Here is a 16346-nt window from a genome sequence, read left to right as displayed (position 1 = left end):
AATAAATATCATTTTAGCATATTTTAGTTTGTCTGGAAAGTAACCGGTTATTAAACATGCGTTATAAATGTTTAATAGTGTTTTTAAGATGTTTTCAGGTAGATTTATGATCATATTTCATGTAATACCTGTGAGACCGGGGGCCTTTTCCTTAAACTTCCTCAGACAGAGCATCGTTTCTCCCATGGATATTATTTGATTATTAGGTAGTAAGTTATAGTCTATATATTGCTTTGGGGTGATTCTATGTATGTGTCTTCCCATTTCGTCTTCTATCCTTTCTTCGTGCTCACTATCAAAATCTTCATTTTCCTCATCTGATATTTTAAAAACTTTTACCCATTCCCTTTTGAATGCTGACTCTTGTTCATTTTCCTCGTGCAGTTTTGTTCCATTTTGTTCTTTAATGTATGGTGTTTTTTGCTTGTTGTGCCCCATCATCTTGTTTATGGAAGTCCAAAATGTTTTGTGTCTTTAGTCATGTCAGCCGCCATTATAATATCATTCCATTTTTTATTGTTTGCTTCCTTACATGCGTCTCTTAATTTTATCTGTAGTGCTGTCTGCGTCGTATATAGCCATCTGTTACTGCCGTGTCTTTCCATATACCTGTTTATTTCATTGTAATGGTTTGGATTAATTTAACTTCTTCTGGTAGTCTGTTGTTGGGTAATGTTCTAAAGTGTGAAGTAGGAGTGTGTTTGGTTATAGATGTTTTTATTGCTGAGTGCAGTCTGTCCATTTCTGAGTCTATGTCTTCTGTTGTTTTCCGTTGTAGGTTAATCGAGTGGTGATTACTTAAGTCGTCTTTGAAGCTGTCCCAGTCTGTTTTACTCATTTTCAGTCTCTTTTTTATTGGTATCTGTATGGAGCTTGTTGACAGTGCTAGTATAATTGGCAGATGGTCAATGCCTGTGAGAGGTTCTTGTTTTATATGGTAATTGAAAAAGGCTTTGTTGTTGGTAAGAATTTTGTCTGGTGTCGATTGTGTATTGTGATTTCTCCAGGTTGGAAAGTTAGGACCTAGATGATTGATTTTCCCTAGGTTTATTAATTGATTAAGGGCGTTTCCCACGGCGTTATTATTTGTATTGTCAAAAATCCTGTGTCTGGCGTTAAAGTCTCCTAAGATGTACATCGGATGACTATTGTTAGCCAATTTTAATAGGTCTTCTATAGGTAAGTAGGGTCGTCTCGGTAGCAGATAAGTAGTAGCAATAATTACGTCTCCTTGAGTTGTATTTATTTTTAGTGCTAGAAATTCATCCTGGAAGTCATCGATTAGTTTAAATTTTAAGTTTCTTTTAACCGCTATAGCTACTCCGTCATTTTTCTCGCCCGATTTATTTCTTTGGTTTACATAATAGTTAAAGAGTTTTATGTTGTTGTTGTCTGTCTCACCGTGACTGTTTATTAGTATAATGTCAGGTTCCATTTCTTGATATATATTACTTAGGTTAATTCTCTCGGTCTTCCAGTTTCTTACGTTGTGTTGTATTATTCTTAAAGTTCTTACTGTTTGTCTGTTGTCCATTATTTCTTAGACTTGGATTGTGGCAGTTGGAGTGGAGACCTATCATCCTGTTTCCCGCTTCTGACTCTTCTAAACTCTGACGGGTCTACTATTTCAAAGTCATTGGTCGTAATCTTTAGTTTGTCCATAGTGATTAGTGTCCAGACGTAATCTTCACTGAGGGATTTTTCTTGATATGTCCACTTGTATATCCCTCCTTCACAGTTTTTGCTATTGTCCCTCCTGTTGGTCTCGATGTTGGGATTCCATATTTTGTTGTGGTGATAACTTTTAATCCAATATCTTCAGCAGATTCAGGTTGTATATTGTGATCAGTCTCCATCTTATCTTCTCTCCTCCTTATCCTTTGTCTTGTAGCCTGTCCTTTTATTATTTCTATCTTCTCTTTGTCACTTCTAGTCATTTGTCTGGGATCTCTATCAGTCGCTTGTGTTCCTTGTGTATCGGCTGTTGCTCCTTGCTCAAACCTTTGTTTGTCTAGCTGTAGTCTTTCTCTCAGTTCGCTTGAGTATGTTGCCTGAAATAGTTTTTCGGATTCTAGATTCTCTGGGAATATCATCTCTGGTAGGTTATTCACTTTAAACATTTTCCTTAACTCCTCATTGTATGATCCGGGTGCAATGATATTGTGCAGATGTGCATGGATCATACTAATCATTACCTTGTCATGTATTGGTTCACTTTAGTTTAATATGGTGGATTCTGGTCTGTGAGCCTCTTGGACCGCTCTCTTGGCTATTTCGACGTATGTCGTATCTATAATGAGACAAATCTCACAAGAAGATTACATATAGGTAGAATATTGATAGTAAGAGAAATGTAAAGAGACGAAGACTTTGGTAGCGTGGCCGTGTTAGTTATTTGAACTGGACTTACATTTATCGTATCTTATACGTCAATACACATCTATTACGTTCTTAAGGACGACTTCTCAAACACCGCTTCGTTACAACTGTTTATTGATTACGACAATGACATGGACACATTAATAACACCTTCTATTGAAGTTACTAGGACATTATGTTTACGTTACTAGAACATCATATTACGTTACTAGACACTGATTCTCGGACACGAACATGAAATGAATACACTTCCCATGTAAGTAACTCATCCCATGGAAAGCTCTGACAAAAACTCACGTGACCTGGGGAAGGCCTATCAGGTGGTCCTGGGTTGTCTCTATGGGAGACTGCTTAGCTGGGCACCGGAGGGAAGTCGGGGAGGGAAGTCTTGCATGACTCTCCTCCCGTGAGCGGAACTGGGCTGTGGTGGACCTCCTCCTCCGATCCCTGTGTGTCTCTCTCTCTCACTCTTTCTCGCCGCTCCCCTGAGGGAGGGCTACGAGCGGGACTGGGGACGTAGTAGCTGGCCCTTCTTGGTTACAAGACACACTCTCTTGAGGGAGGACTAGGACGTCCTATATATTGGAAGGCCAGCCGTCAGGTTGAGCTGATCGAGGGGGGCGCCGAAGGGTCTCCTTACGTTTGCCCTCGCTAATGTAGGGTCAGGTTTGGACTTTTTCTGAGACTATAAGTTGTTGTATATTCTGGAGAAATCTTCAGATGAATGCTTGCCTGTTAACATCGTTGGTGGGGCCGTGTGACATGAGAGGCTCTGGTTGATTTGTGGCCCCTTGACTTGGGCTCGAGGGTTACATTTTACTTGGCTAATGTGAGGTTAGGTCTGGGCCTTGTCTGAGATGTACTGTAGTTGTGTATATTGGGAGAGTGTCGGCAGGTGCTTCTTACATGTTTGTTGGGGCCGTGTGGCATGAGAAGGGGAGCTAGTTGATTTGTAACTCCTTGAGTGGCCACAAGGGTTACCCTTACACTTGACCCCCCTAATGTCGGGTCAGGTCTGGACTGTTTCTGAGATGTAAGCTGTGGTCTGACAACCCATCACTACATATCCTTCTTGTCTTGTTCCTTTTTCTTTGTTTCTTGTTCCTTGTACTTTATCATGTGTTTTTTTATTGGGCATGCCATTGCTAACGTCCTGTGTCCTATGTATGCATTCCCGTTTCTCTTACAGTTGAGACAGCCAACATGTGTGTTCTTACATTCAGTGTAGGTATGGTCGTCGCCTGCACAATCTGAGCAGTACTTTTTCTCTTTTTCTGGACAGTCTCTCGTTGTGTGTTCTTCATATTTGTAACAGGAAAAGCAAGTTTGCAGACTGATGAATGTTTTCTTCTTTATTTGATGAAGTGTTACTGACATGTTAAATATTGAAAAGCCCTGTTGTAAAACTTTTTCAGCCATTGAAACTTCTTCGAAGGTAATCTTGAAATCATGAGTGTAGTCTTTTATCTTGATGGCTTCCTCGATCTTCATCCAACTGTTTTGGCGTTCCAGTTCATCTTTCAGATCTTCAGATGTCTTCCTCCCGATCTCTTGGTCGACTTGACGAACGAAAACTGATCTTTTTTCTTTGTGATTTGGTGGCATGACAACAACAAGTCCTTCATTGTAAAATACATCTCTGGCTTCCTTTGAAAGGATTTTGTCTGAGTCAAAGTCATCTTTACAGATTACTTTGAAACCTTCGTTGGTGCTAAATATTCTTGTTTGTGGGACTTGCAATTTGTTGTAAGTGATTTCTACCACTTTTCCTCTTCCAATAGAGTGTCCCATATCTCTATGTTTTATTCTAATGCTTGTAGTCATCTTCCTTGATTACAGCCCAATCCTACCTATAACACAGGGCTCCTGCCTGGGAGCAGTGACCCCGCCACCCCCCCCCCTCTTGGACGGGCGTCGGGCTCGAAGGGTTCTGCGCCCAGGTTACCTGTGACTATAGTTATGTCTAAAAAGTTGCCACCTACCGGTGACCCCCGGACAAGGGGTGCCCTGCACTATCACAGGTTCCCTTGCCGGATCGACCGTATCGCTAAGTCCCGCCTCCCGTTCAAGGAACGGAGTACATGAGGGGGATGAAAAAAGGAAAGAAGAGGACTTAGAGAGTAGAGACAGTCTACCTACCACGCCATGTTCGGTTAGCCAATCAGAGCACCGCAGTAAACGTGCATGTATCACGCCACCGTGGGGCACCACTGATTGGCCAATCCACGACGTAGACGCACGGGTAGTAGTCAAAATTTGGGGAGCCCAAATATATGTTTTTCAGAAGTTGGAATGTTTCGTACAATCTGAGATGGTAATTGCACCGTCGCTATGTTGGGTAAGTACAATCACTAGGATTGAGTGTCCTATCACAACAAAGTTGCAGACTGCTCAAACATACAGCAGAAGAGGCAAGTCTTCACAGCTCCAGGTCCAGCAGTCAGAGGTAGGTCACGGCCACGTGAGGTCTTATATAGCGGGGGTAGGTGTGGCTTGATAGTTGACCTCCGCTATGAAAGGCGGTGCTGGTTGCCGACCTAGACCACGAGGCCCAGGCTGGGGAATTCGAAGAGGGTCGGCTACTCAGCGACAAACGGCGTTTGTAGGGGAGGAATCCACTACACCACGACTGAGCCACGACTGGAGAAACTTACCAGCCAGATCCAGGCTCAAGACTCCCATTAGATGAGATTACCCAACTCTGATTTCCAGGTTGATTAGAGACATTTTCATTTTTAGTTAGTTTTTGTGGGATGTGACAAAACAATAGTATTTCATCTCGACATTGAAGTACATGTTTCGTTAAGATTAAGCCTTGTAGTGGATTTCTCCCCTACAAACGCTGTTTGTCGCTGAGTAGCCGACCCCACCAATTCCCCAGTGTATGCCTCGTGGTCTAGGTCAACCAGCGCCGCCATACATCACGGAGCGGGGGTCAACTACTAAGCCACGCCAACCCCGCTATTTAAGACCTGACCTCGTCGTGATCGCTCTCTTTCTACCTACACCAACCAGCCAGCAACACACCTCCTCTGCCGCTGCCTGGCGGCCCTCGCTCCCGCCGGCGAGCATGGCGACCCACAAGCTGTCCTCCTCTGAGCATCCTCACCAACCAGCTCTCTCTACATCACGCTTGTAACCATGCTGCCTTCCCAGCACCAAGCTGCATTGTACATCCAATACAACATGTATATAGAGAGCACATTGTGAGTTTCCTTTCTCCATCTCATCCTGAGTGTGAACCAAACATCCTGAACCCCACAAATGGTGACCTCGGAGTGACCTGCCTCTTTCTACTTACAGCGGCAGCCAGCAACACCTCCCCCTCGCTCCTCCTCCGCCTGCCTGGTGGTCCTCTCTCCCGCTGGCGAGCATGGCGACCCACAAGCTGTCCTCTGGGCACCCTCACCAACCAGCTCTCTCTACATCACGCTTGTAACCATGCTACCTTCCCAGCACCAAGCTGCATTGTACATCCAATACAACATGTACAGTATATAGAGAGCACATTGTGAGTTTCCTTTCTCCATCCCATCCTGAGTGAACACTAAACAATCTCAAAAACTCCACAGTCTTCTTTAAAGTTTGATTCAATGCGTATTACATTAATGACAAATTATTATCTTGTTTACTAGAATATAATTGAACCATGTTATTTTTGCTTTTTTAGCATCCTTACAGTACCTTTTTTTTACACTGCCAATTCGTAAAATAATAGGTATTTATATTTATACCCTATACCCAGGAAGATGTCTTGAATAAAGACGAAAGCTAAGGTACTCCGTTGTTTCCATTTTCCCGTGTGATTTTATCAAGATATATATATATATATATATATATATATATATATATATATATATATATATATATATATATATATATATATATATATATATACACCCTCCTCTGTATATATACACCTTGATTTGTATTACTCTCTCTAGTCTGTACTCACCCCTGAAGATGTGAATTACACGAAAGCGCTTGGGAACTGCGTGTTTTCTTCTTTCCTTGTGGTTATCAGCATATACCTAGATCACGCGCACCTCCAGTGATTTACTTGCATATATATATATATATATATATATATATATATATATATATATATATATATATATATATATATATATATATATATATATATATATATATATATATATATATATATATATATATATATATATATATATATATATTTATATATATATATATATATATATATTTACCTTAACCAGTGGGGGGGTCGCGGTCATGGCTCGAGGTGCATGATTGGGGTCGCTAGAAAAAAGGTTGGGAACCACTGTGCCATTACAACGTACAGACGACCCGCGCCTTGCACACTGGTTGACCCCGCGGCCAACTATATGCTATGTGGCTCACGCGGTTTCCGCCTGGCTTTCCTGTCTTTCTTATAATAGTGTTTGTCTCTGATGAAAACAAATAAATTCCTGAAATAAGTGAGAGAACGTAAAACAAAAGAGCATTGGACATTTATAAACTCTCTTATACAATAGTTTATATTGCAAAATAAATAGTGTTTACGGATATTAATCTCATAAGAAAGACATGTTGTACTACTTATAGACCGCCACCATTGTATGATTTACCTCTGAGTCTTTTTATGTAAATTGTCCAAAAAGGTGAAGTTTTTCGACATGTTTGAAGATGTAAAAGAGAGAGTAGACTAATCTGACGGTGCCATTTCATTACCAACAATCCCACGACTAAGGTGAGAATTAATCGTCATGTCATGTAAGATATACTGACAGCTTTGTCGGCGGTTCTTGGTCAAGTTGCCTTGCTGTTTAACATTGTTTACCTGTTACTGTCTGCACACAGGTAACTACCCTCCCACGGCCTACGTACTCTGTATACCTACATTGTTTATATTCATGCTGCACCATATTATTATTAGCATTTTTAATTAATGTCGGTGATATAAATTAGGTTTGGTTATTCAGTGAACAGCAGGACGCTGTCCAACGAATTACCCAAAAGTATCCAAAAGTATATTAAATCAGGGTAAAATCTTAACGAATATATGTTTTACATCAATAAAACCTGATTAATAATGTTTTCATTGAAATGTCAAAATAATGAAATAATAAACAGCGAAAAATGCTAAATTCCAAAGAGTCACCTATCCAAAATGGAGATATAATTACCGATGTTTCTGTTACTTTGGGGTATTTAACACAGCCGTAGGATTTACTTTTCGTTAGGTTAGGTTAGGTTAGCGAAGTGCATCACGATGAATCTGAGTTATCTCCCTTGTTCACCAACTCTTTGGAATTCAACGTTCGCCAATACTGAAAGTTTTTCGCTGTTTATTATTTCATCTTACAAATTATTTTTACAAAATTACACTAAAAATATTATTAAACATGTTTTGTGTATGTATAACAGATATTCGTTAAGATTTTACCCTTATTTGCTATACTTTTGGGTACTTTTGGGTAATTCGTGGCTCCCGCAGGAGGTATTTACCGGAATGTTGAGATAGAGAGGTCAAGGTCAGCTGTCATGGGTGTAAGTATACGACTTTTTCTCCTCTTATAATAATGTGTGGTAAAATTTTTTCTTGACAATAATGGGGGGTAAATATGCACTTTCACCTCCCACTCTGTTAGAAAGTCAAAAATATATTTTTCTATTGTATTTGTGTGTGTTTAGACCGAATATGACCTTCATTTCCGTCGGAAATTGGCTGTTTTTTATCGTTTTTTTTTTTTTCCGTGGGACGTTTTTAAAAAAAAAATAATGGCTAAGCGAATAAAAAATACACCAAAACAAACTAGAAAAACAAAAACCAAACCTGACCTAACCTAACTGACTCGCACCATATGATGGCATCACCTATTTCTTACCTTATTGGGCTGGTTCTTGTTCGTCGTTGGATTCTCAGATTCTTACACAATGCCGCATACAGTGTGTTTTTCTTTGCGATATTTACATTCAGTCTTGCACTTATGACACTTTACTGAGGTTGGAAGAACACCATGCGATCGAAAAAATGCTATAGTTTCTTCGTTTTTTCCCAAAATTCGCAATCAGCTCCATATAATTTAAGTGACACCCATCACAGACTTCCATGGTCGGAAATGAATTTGAATTTCAAAATATGAGACCCAAAATAAAAATCGATTTTGATTGGGCCAAAAATACCACGAATTAAACCACAAATCGTTTTAATTGGTTGCCCTCCAAAAAACGCTTTTGATTGGTCGCGTGACGTGTTTGGGAACGCATGCGCGTGATTATTTATGAAGGAGACACGCAGTCTGAGAGGTGAGGTAGGCAATAATGGCGGAAGATTAATGGAAGAAAATAGATAAAATTTTGGTTATGCTATCTCTGTTATTATACATTTGCGACGGCAATGTAATCGATGTAAATGATCTTATAATTAGACGTCTTATTAGAATATGATAATAGATTAGTGGTAGGAATGTGGAATGTGTAAATGCAAAAATACCTAATGGGGGCCTTTGGAACTGCATGATAGACTGGCAGTATTTACCATGTAGCTATGGCAAGATATAGGTCTAATGTGTTAGTGTGTATGTGAGTCTAGAATCAGTCAGTTTGTAGTGTTGACCAACCACGGCTCTTGAGTTGAGCAATGTGTTTTTCTGATGGTTTAGACAATTTTAAGACACTTTTCTTATATGACACTTCCCTCGAAAATGAACTAACCTACTTCGGGTATTATTTTAATTTCGGATCTCCAGGGAATCTTAGGAATTTAACCCTGACCCCTCGGTTAAGTTAGATATAGTTCCTGGGTTCTGTGGCTAGGTTGGGTTAGGTTAGGTTAGGTTGGATATATAAATACAGGAATGACAAAATTAAAGTTTATCTAACCTATGCGTGGAGCTCCGCCCCCTAGATCCCCCGGTTGATTTTTTTTATTCCAGATTCCAGAGTGTACAGTACAGTACTACGCTTCCAGTGGATGCTGGAGCCCATTAGTGTAGCTGTCATGGAGGATGGAAGGAATTGGTTAAGATCAATAGCTATGGAACACACGAGTTGCTTAGTGTAATTAGTCGGGGAAAAGTTACATTACAATGGTAAGTTTAAGAGGCCATTGTTTGCTGTGTACATTATGTTACAGTACAGTTCTGACTTGTCTAGAGTAGTGAGGTAAATTTCTAGAATGATGCTCCATTGTAAAGGAGTTTTATTGGGATCTTCATCTATATACTGTACAGGGTAACTTTTATATTCTAGGACCCAAAATGATAACTCTATATTAGGACATGCAATAAACAGGAACCTAAAGAGTTTGATCATATCATTGTGAAGGACATAAATACATTTTTGTGATTACACTTTATTCCTACCGATTTTTAGGTTACTGTTTATTGCACTTCCTAAAATGTAAAAATAATTTAAGGTTCTCAAATAAAAATATGACCCTGTATATGTTATTTGTGATGGATGTAAATTGATGCTCATAACTGTTTGAATCATGAATAACACTAGACAGTGGTAACACACATCAGCCACTGTACCGTAATGTGGCTTTAGAACTTATTAGTTAGTGAAGATTGTTTATGATATACTCCCTGATATCTCCCATGTAACTAGTTAAGAGATAAATGAATATTTTAGTAAAAAATGGCATGTAATACTGAATATGCTGGTGTGTGTGTGTGTGAACGGAAAGATGTTAAGATGGACACTTAGACACTGATTTTAACAGATATTCATCATCATCAATGTTTTATATCCATTTCCTATGCTTCCATGGGTTAGCCACAATTTTGTTGTCAGATCCCCATTCTGCATTTAAATTAGCACTTTTGTTATCAATTTCCACAGAGGCGGAGCCATGCCCCAAGTCAGTTGCTTAAACGGAAGAATGACTGTGGTTTCACAATTGGCCCAAAAGTGGCTGTTAGCCAGTCAGATTCTAAGAGGCAAAAGGTGGCAGAAAAGGCAGGCCCAGGGCTCCTGGTCTCTCCCTATCGGGCTCCTCTTGTACCAATTGTTAATACTCCGACAGGACAAACTTCTTCTCATGTAAGATCACATCCATAGAAGTGCACCACTTCTCCTCTTAATGTATTTTTACCCAAAGTTTATCGTCTCTAGCTTATTTTACTAATGTAGTTAAAAAAGTTGTAATATTAAAGGCATGGGAATCTCCTTTTAAATTTCTGAGCAGGATCACAGACTAATGATAAATTCATTGCTGTTTTATAAAGGTAGCTATTTATGCATTTGCCTTGTATAGTACTGTATGTCTGCAACTGTGTTTAGGAATTACTATATGCAACTTTAGCCTTTTCTTGTCATCTTTTGAACTTGTACTATTATCTTAGGTATCATTTCCTCTAACTCTTTGCTGTTTATGTAGCTGTTTCTTGAGCTTCCCCAGGCTAAAGATTAATTTTTTCTCATTTGTAACACTTATCATGTACAGTCACGGTCAAAAGTCCTGTCGCCTTTTCTGCTGCTCCATGAACCCTGAGATTCAGACTCATGAACCTGAAGCAGTAGACACTGATGCATTATGATGCATTATTCTGTCCATAAATGCTTGAGATTCACGAGTCTTAATCTTGGGGTTCATGGAGCAGCAAAATCGGCAACAGGACTTTTGTTCACGACTGTGCATAGTGGGATACTGTACAGGTATAGACAGTATTTTATGTTGTTGCTGTAACTGCTAATACAAAAATTTCCTTTTATCAGGAGGATTTGATTCGGAAAATTCTCGCCAAGCCATTTAAGATTCCCATCCCTAATTATGTAAGTCGAGGATCTCGATGCTTGGGGATCCGTCGTAATGGTGTGAGGCGACCATTGCATGACCCTGATGAACCTGGTGCCCTGGTGCTTTACTCCCTGGCTGTCTTGTCCGCTCAAGAGAAGCTCACGGCCAACCTGTACGTATATCGCACTACATACTACTGTACTATTTATTGGTTGTTTTTACTGCAAGATATTTAGGATTTATCACAGTTGTTATGAGGGTCTTGACTTCAGGAATGTGCACTCAAATTCTAATTAATAATGATGAGAAGTGTTAAGAGTGTAGCCTGAAGGAATCATATATGCCAAATTAGATGTACAGGCAAACCCCGTTATTCATAGCCTTGGTATTTGTAACCCCGTTTATCCGCAATCAATTTATTGTTACCCATTTCCACTATTCGCGATGGTTGCCCCATTTATTCGCAAATTCTTGCGAGCAAAAGTTTTGAACCGCACGCCTCAACTGTAGCGTAGGACAGCGTGTGTACATATTCCTCCGTCATACACCCCCGCTCGCCTCAGTCTCTCACATGCTGGCGTGTAGTTTTGTGTAATCTCGCAGTTGTGTTTTGTGTGATCTCGCAATGCCTAAGCGACCAGCTGCTAAAACTCCCAGCAAAGTTACCAAGAGATCACGTGTGGCAGTTACGTTGGACATGAAATTGGATATCGTAAAAAGACATGAACACGGAGAAGGAACGTCAGTGATTGGGCGCGTGCACGGCTTGGCTCCCTCTACGGTGCATTCTATAGTTAAAAGCGCCGACAAGATCAAGGAGATGGCCAGGTCTGCAACACCACTGACGGCTACGAAGATGACGAGATTCCGTGATGCTGAGATAGAGTATGGAGCGGATGTTGAGAACATGGATTGATGACCAGACCCAGCACCTTAAAACACCTTTATTGCAATGCATGATTCAACAGAAGGCAGTGGAGAACAACAGATTTCGGTGCAAATTGACAGCGATAATGAGAGTGAGGTGGCTGACGACCCTGACAGTGATCATGAGAGTGAGGTGGCTGATGACCTCAGCCTCCTCTCACCCCAGTAAACCTTCACCCTCTCCCCTAATGCCAACTTCAGCAAGCAAGCAACACAGCACATCAGAGGTAAATTAACAGTACGTTTAAAACTTACCTCACACACCGACACACATAAACATTCAAACACACACACACACACACACACACTCAAACATGTAAAGTATACTGTACTTGTAAACATATACACCTAATAAACTCAAAGTGTTTGTTATTGATGTTTATTTGATATTATGCCCTTGTTTCTTTATCTATTTTATGTTCTATATGTATTTACATTATTTCTTATGGGAGAAATTGCTCCGCTATTCGCAATTTCGATATTCGCAATGAGTTTCATGCCCGTAACCTTTGCGATAAGTGAGGCAGCCCTGTATTTAGATGCATTTCGTTTCGTGAATTTTTATAGATTAGATAGGAAGTAACTTTTATGATCACAGCTTGATATGTGTTGTATAATATGATCTGTTTGAAAGTTTTTCTAATTATATAAGATGTAACTACAAAACTTTATTTGTTAATAGAAGTTTTTGAGTAACTTTTTTTCCTACTCTCAGGGAGAAGCAGGAAGTAGCAGTTGTGGTTGACCCAATGCTCTCTGCTGTCTTGCGTCCTCACCAGCGAGAGGTGTGTAGTAATTGTCTGAGTATTTGTGTTACCCATTATATAAAGTTACTGCCATTATATTCAATTTAAATAACCCTTATACTGTACAGTATACATTTTTATGTACACACGATCAAGAAAGTATTTGTGCACATATCGCGTGAAACATTTTGACACCACAGACGATGGATATTGCAAAATGTTGTTATATCACTTGCTAGCAAAATTTCCAGCTTTATCCATAGAAAGTATTGTTATTATATGCATATTCAGAAGAAAATCGAGTAATCTTGCAAACAATGAGTAGCGTGGTTCATGTTGGTTATTTTTTTAATTTAAATTTTGCCGCTTAGTAGGAATTTATTGTGCACCCCCACGCTCATCCTGTGAGCAGCAGCACAAAAGGATTACAGAGTAGAGGTCACAAAGGGTGTGTATAACAGTCCCCAATGGTCAGGATATTATGGCATTGAATGTTAGAGTACAATACAGTATATCAAATAAATTCTATGTTTAGTTCTGTACATAGAGGGTGATTTATTTGCAACTACACGAATACTCGTACAGCCGTGTGAAGCAATATGTCTGGCCACACACTTTATTATTCACATTTGCAAGGTATTCAAACACATTGTGTGTTTGGTTCTATACATGGGAAATGATATAGCTGCGGAGTGCAAAAAAATGGATGCAATCTTAATTTGTTGGCTATAGTATTACCATTAGAGATGAAGTGTGCTATTTCACACACAGTTTGCTTGGACCTGTCCCTAAAAGGTTCTATCTTCACACACTTTACACTTAGTTTTGTCCACATCTGCTTGGTAAACAATGGATTGACTATTTCTTGTTTGAACTTGTTTACTTGAGTTAAATTCATCAACAAATTATTTCCTATTTATAGTTTTAAGGGTTCTTTTTGACAGACCCAAATTGTATTCAACAGTGTCTTTGTTAGATGTGAGTTTGGCGAGGGCATCAACTCTGTATGTTCTTTGAGGCCTATGTGAGAGGGGATCCACAACAGTTTGATCTTGACACCCCGGTCAACAAGGTATGCATATTTGTGTCTGGCTTCAGAGACAAGCACATGACAACTTGAGTTGAGGGTGTCAAGGGCAAGTAGTGAGGATAGTGAATCAGTATATATAATGCAAAATGTTGCCATGGGATGCAACCACCTGCCTTAGTGTAAACAAGCACTACAGGTATATGCATCACTCGTGTCTCAGTTCATGTTGGTCAGTCGTTGTGTGCACATCTACAGTCTACCCCGCAAGCTTTTTCCACTTGTTTTTCCATCATTGCCCAGTGTTTTGTTTTGTTTATCCCACTGGAGGTGTCCCTCATATTTTGTAAAATCTCCTATTACTTTAAATTAGTATCACGTTTTTACTGTACAGTGCTGTATTGATCATTTAGGAAATCATTGGACCCACATGGACAAAAAATTTTTTTTATCATGTGTACAGTAGATCCTCCAAAATATCTGTCACTTTAAAGTCCTTAAACTGTACAGGGGTCCCCGGGTTACGAATTGGTTCCGTTCCTGAAGACTTTGTTGAATCGGATTTGTACGTAAGTTGGAACACATGACTAAATACAGTAAATGAAAGTAAAAAATAAGTCATCAGGTAAATAAAATAATGTAAATTTCAAGTTTAACCTCGTTCGTATCGGCGGGCATTCGTAAGTCGGGGACCCTCTGTACAGTAAACTCTCTGGATAACAGACAAATTTGGCAGACATCTTGGTTGCTAAAGTGAAAAGTCTGTTAAAACCCATGTTTGACAATGTTTGCTAATCCCAATAAACATTCTGTTAGCCAGAGAGGCCGTACCGGAGTCTCAGTTTGTAAGAGTGGCCCAATCTGTAAACACCACCTCCGTTGTACTCCACTGTGTGGTCACAAACTGTTACAATATACAAGACATTTTAAGTGTACTGTATACTTGAGTGTAGTATGTAAAAAGTTACAGCGAGTGCACAATACTGTTCAGTGATTTAACCCGTAAAATGTCACATATTATACATACACGGTTAACCCCCCCCCCCACCCCCCAGGTTGGGTAAAGTAATACATATATATATTTTTTTTATGGCCCAAACACCCCAAAATGACCTAAGAAAACAAGAAATACTAGTAGAAGTGGCAACTCGCCTTGTTTAAAATGCTGATTGCCATTTAAATCCTGCAGGTGCAGTATTGTCAAGTCTACTGGCTCCCAGTCCTGTCACAGTACAGCATGCCCTTAAAATTCGCAGGGGTTTGGGTTTCAAAATGGCCGTGAATAGCCAAATCCGCAAATATAATTTGTTGATGGGGGTGGGGGTGGCAACTTAGGTAAGTGCATAAGTGTGAAAACATCGTCATTTCTGTACATAAGAATATGAAAGCAACACTTTATTACTGTTCATATATGTTCTAAATAATACAGTACTTACTAATGTAAAACCAAAATTCTACTCACCAATGGTGGTAAAGTCTAAAACATAAGGACAGCCAGTGAATGTTGTGCGAGTTTTCAATCAGATGACGAAGTCATCAGGTTCAGCTCTGGCTGAAGCTGTGGCTTTCCATAAAGATGTCATAGCTGTTGCTGAAGCTGCTTATGTTGCTGAATTTGATGGTGTAGCTTAAGTTGATGGTTTAGGCCTTCGAATAATAAAGCTGTAAAAAGAACCTTGCACAGCTGCTTTCTTTTCTTATTATACATCTTAGGTCGAGGTCATATGCATTTTTCATGTCCCTGTTAATTTTAATGCTTTGTTCTGTTAATGGATCCACTTCAGAAAATATGTTCATTGCTTGCTTCATATATTATCCACAAACACCTCTCACCTTTTTCATATCGTTTTAACATTTCTAGTTTCTTGGCTAAGCTTATACACTTTCTTTTAGCTTTTGAACCAACACTACCATTACTTGCTCTCTTGCTCATGTTGAATAGGGATGCAAAATGCTGTAAGAAACCTGAGAATGTTTTTCTCCTTTTCCTGTTCAGATGCGTGAAAACAAAAGGCCCGCCAAGTTGCGTCACCACTCACAAGCCCAGTAGCCTCTGTGCGCATGGCGTGTTTTTTTATTTTTTATGATACATATCGGGATTTTGTTATTATTTACAGTACAGTATAGTAAAATTTAATTTAATTTAAATTTTTTTTTTTCGTTGTGAATACAAAGAAAGTAATGGTGTAAATTGAATTGGGTCCTAAATTAACCAGGGTCTTAAATATGAATCGTCATTAGTAGAACCGTTGTTATCGGACTTTTTCCTGTACCCTAAAACCAGAGTTGAAAAAACCATAACTCCTCACAGCTTGGCCCAGTAGCCTGGTGGTTACAATGATGAGTTAACCACAATGCTATGATTAAATACTGTAAACACTATCAATAACAGTAAATCCAGTGAAATATGGCCGCGAAAATGCCGGCAACTTTAAAACTACCCGCAGACTTCTTGGGTACATCCAGGGTGTTATCCGCAAATAATCAAGGGCCGCAAATTAAAAATCCACGAATTGTAAGGGCAGCATAGTAAATGAACCTA

The 16346-nt window shown here is 39.5% G+C and overlaps 1 protein-coding gene across 1 annotated transcript; it reads left to right on the top strand.

Annotated features, from left to right (window-relative positions):
* Positions 1–6968: 6968 nt before the first annotated feature.
* LOC121867415 (DNA repair and recombination protein RAD54-like) lies at positions 6969–12823 on the top strand (the record flags this gene model as incomplete). The annotated part of the gene is made up of 5 exons (XM_042367327.1): positions 6969–7108; positions 9297–9452; positions 10207–10407; positions 11083–11276; positions 12747–12823. Coding segments are annotated over exons 2-5 (475 nt in total), but the record flags the coding sequence as incomplete, so codon positions are not given.
* Between the last annotated feature and the right edge of the window lie 3523 nt (positions 12824–16346).

This window comes from Homarus americanus, unplaced genomic scaffold (assembly GCF_018991925.1).
Source record: "Homarus americanus isolate GMGI-L3 unplaced genomic scaffold, GMGI_Hamer_2.0 scaffold33587, whole genome shotgun sequence".
Classification (NCBI taxonomy): Eukaryota; Metazoa; Arthropoda; class Malacostraca; order Decapoda; family Nephropidae; genus Homarus; species Homarus americanus.
The sequence above is the reverse complement of the archived record's forward strand: the minus strand, read 5'-3'. Positions and strand labels throughout refer to the sequence as shown.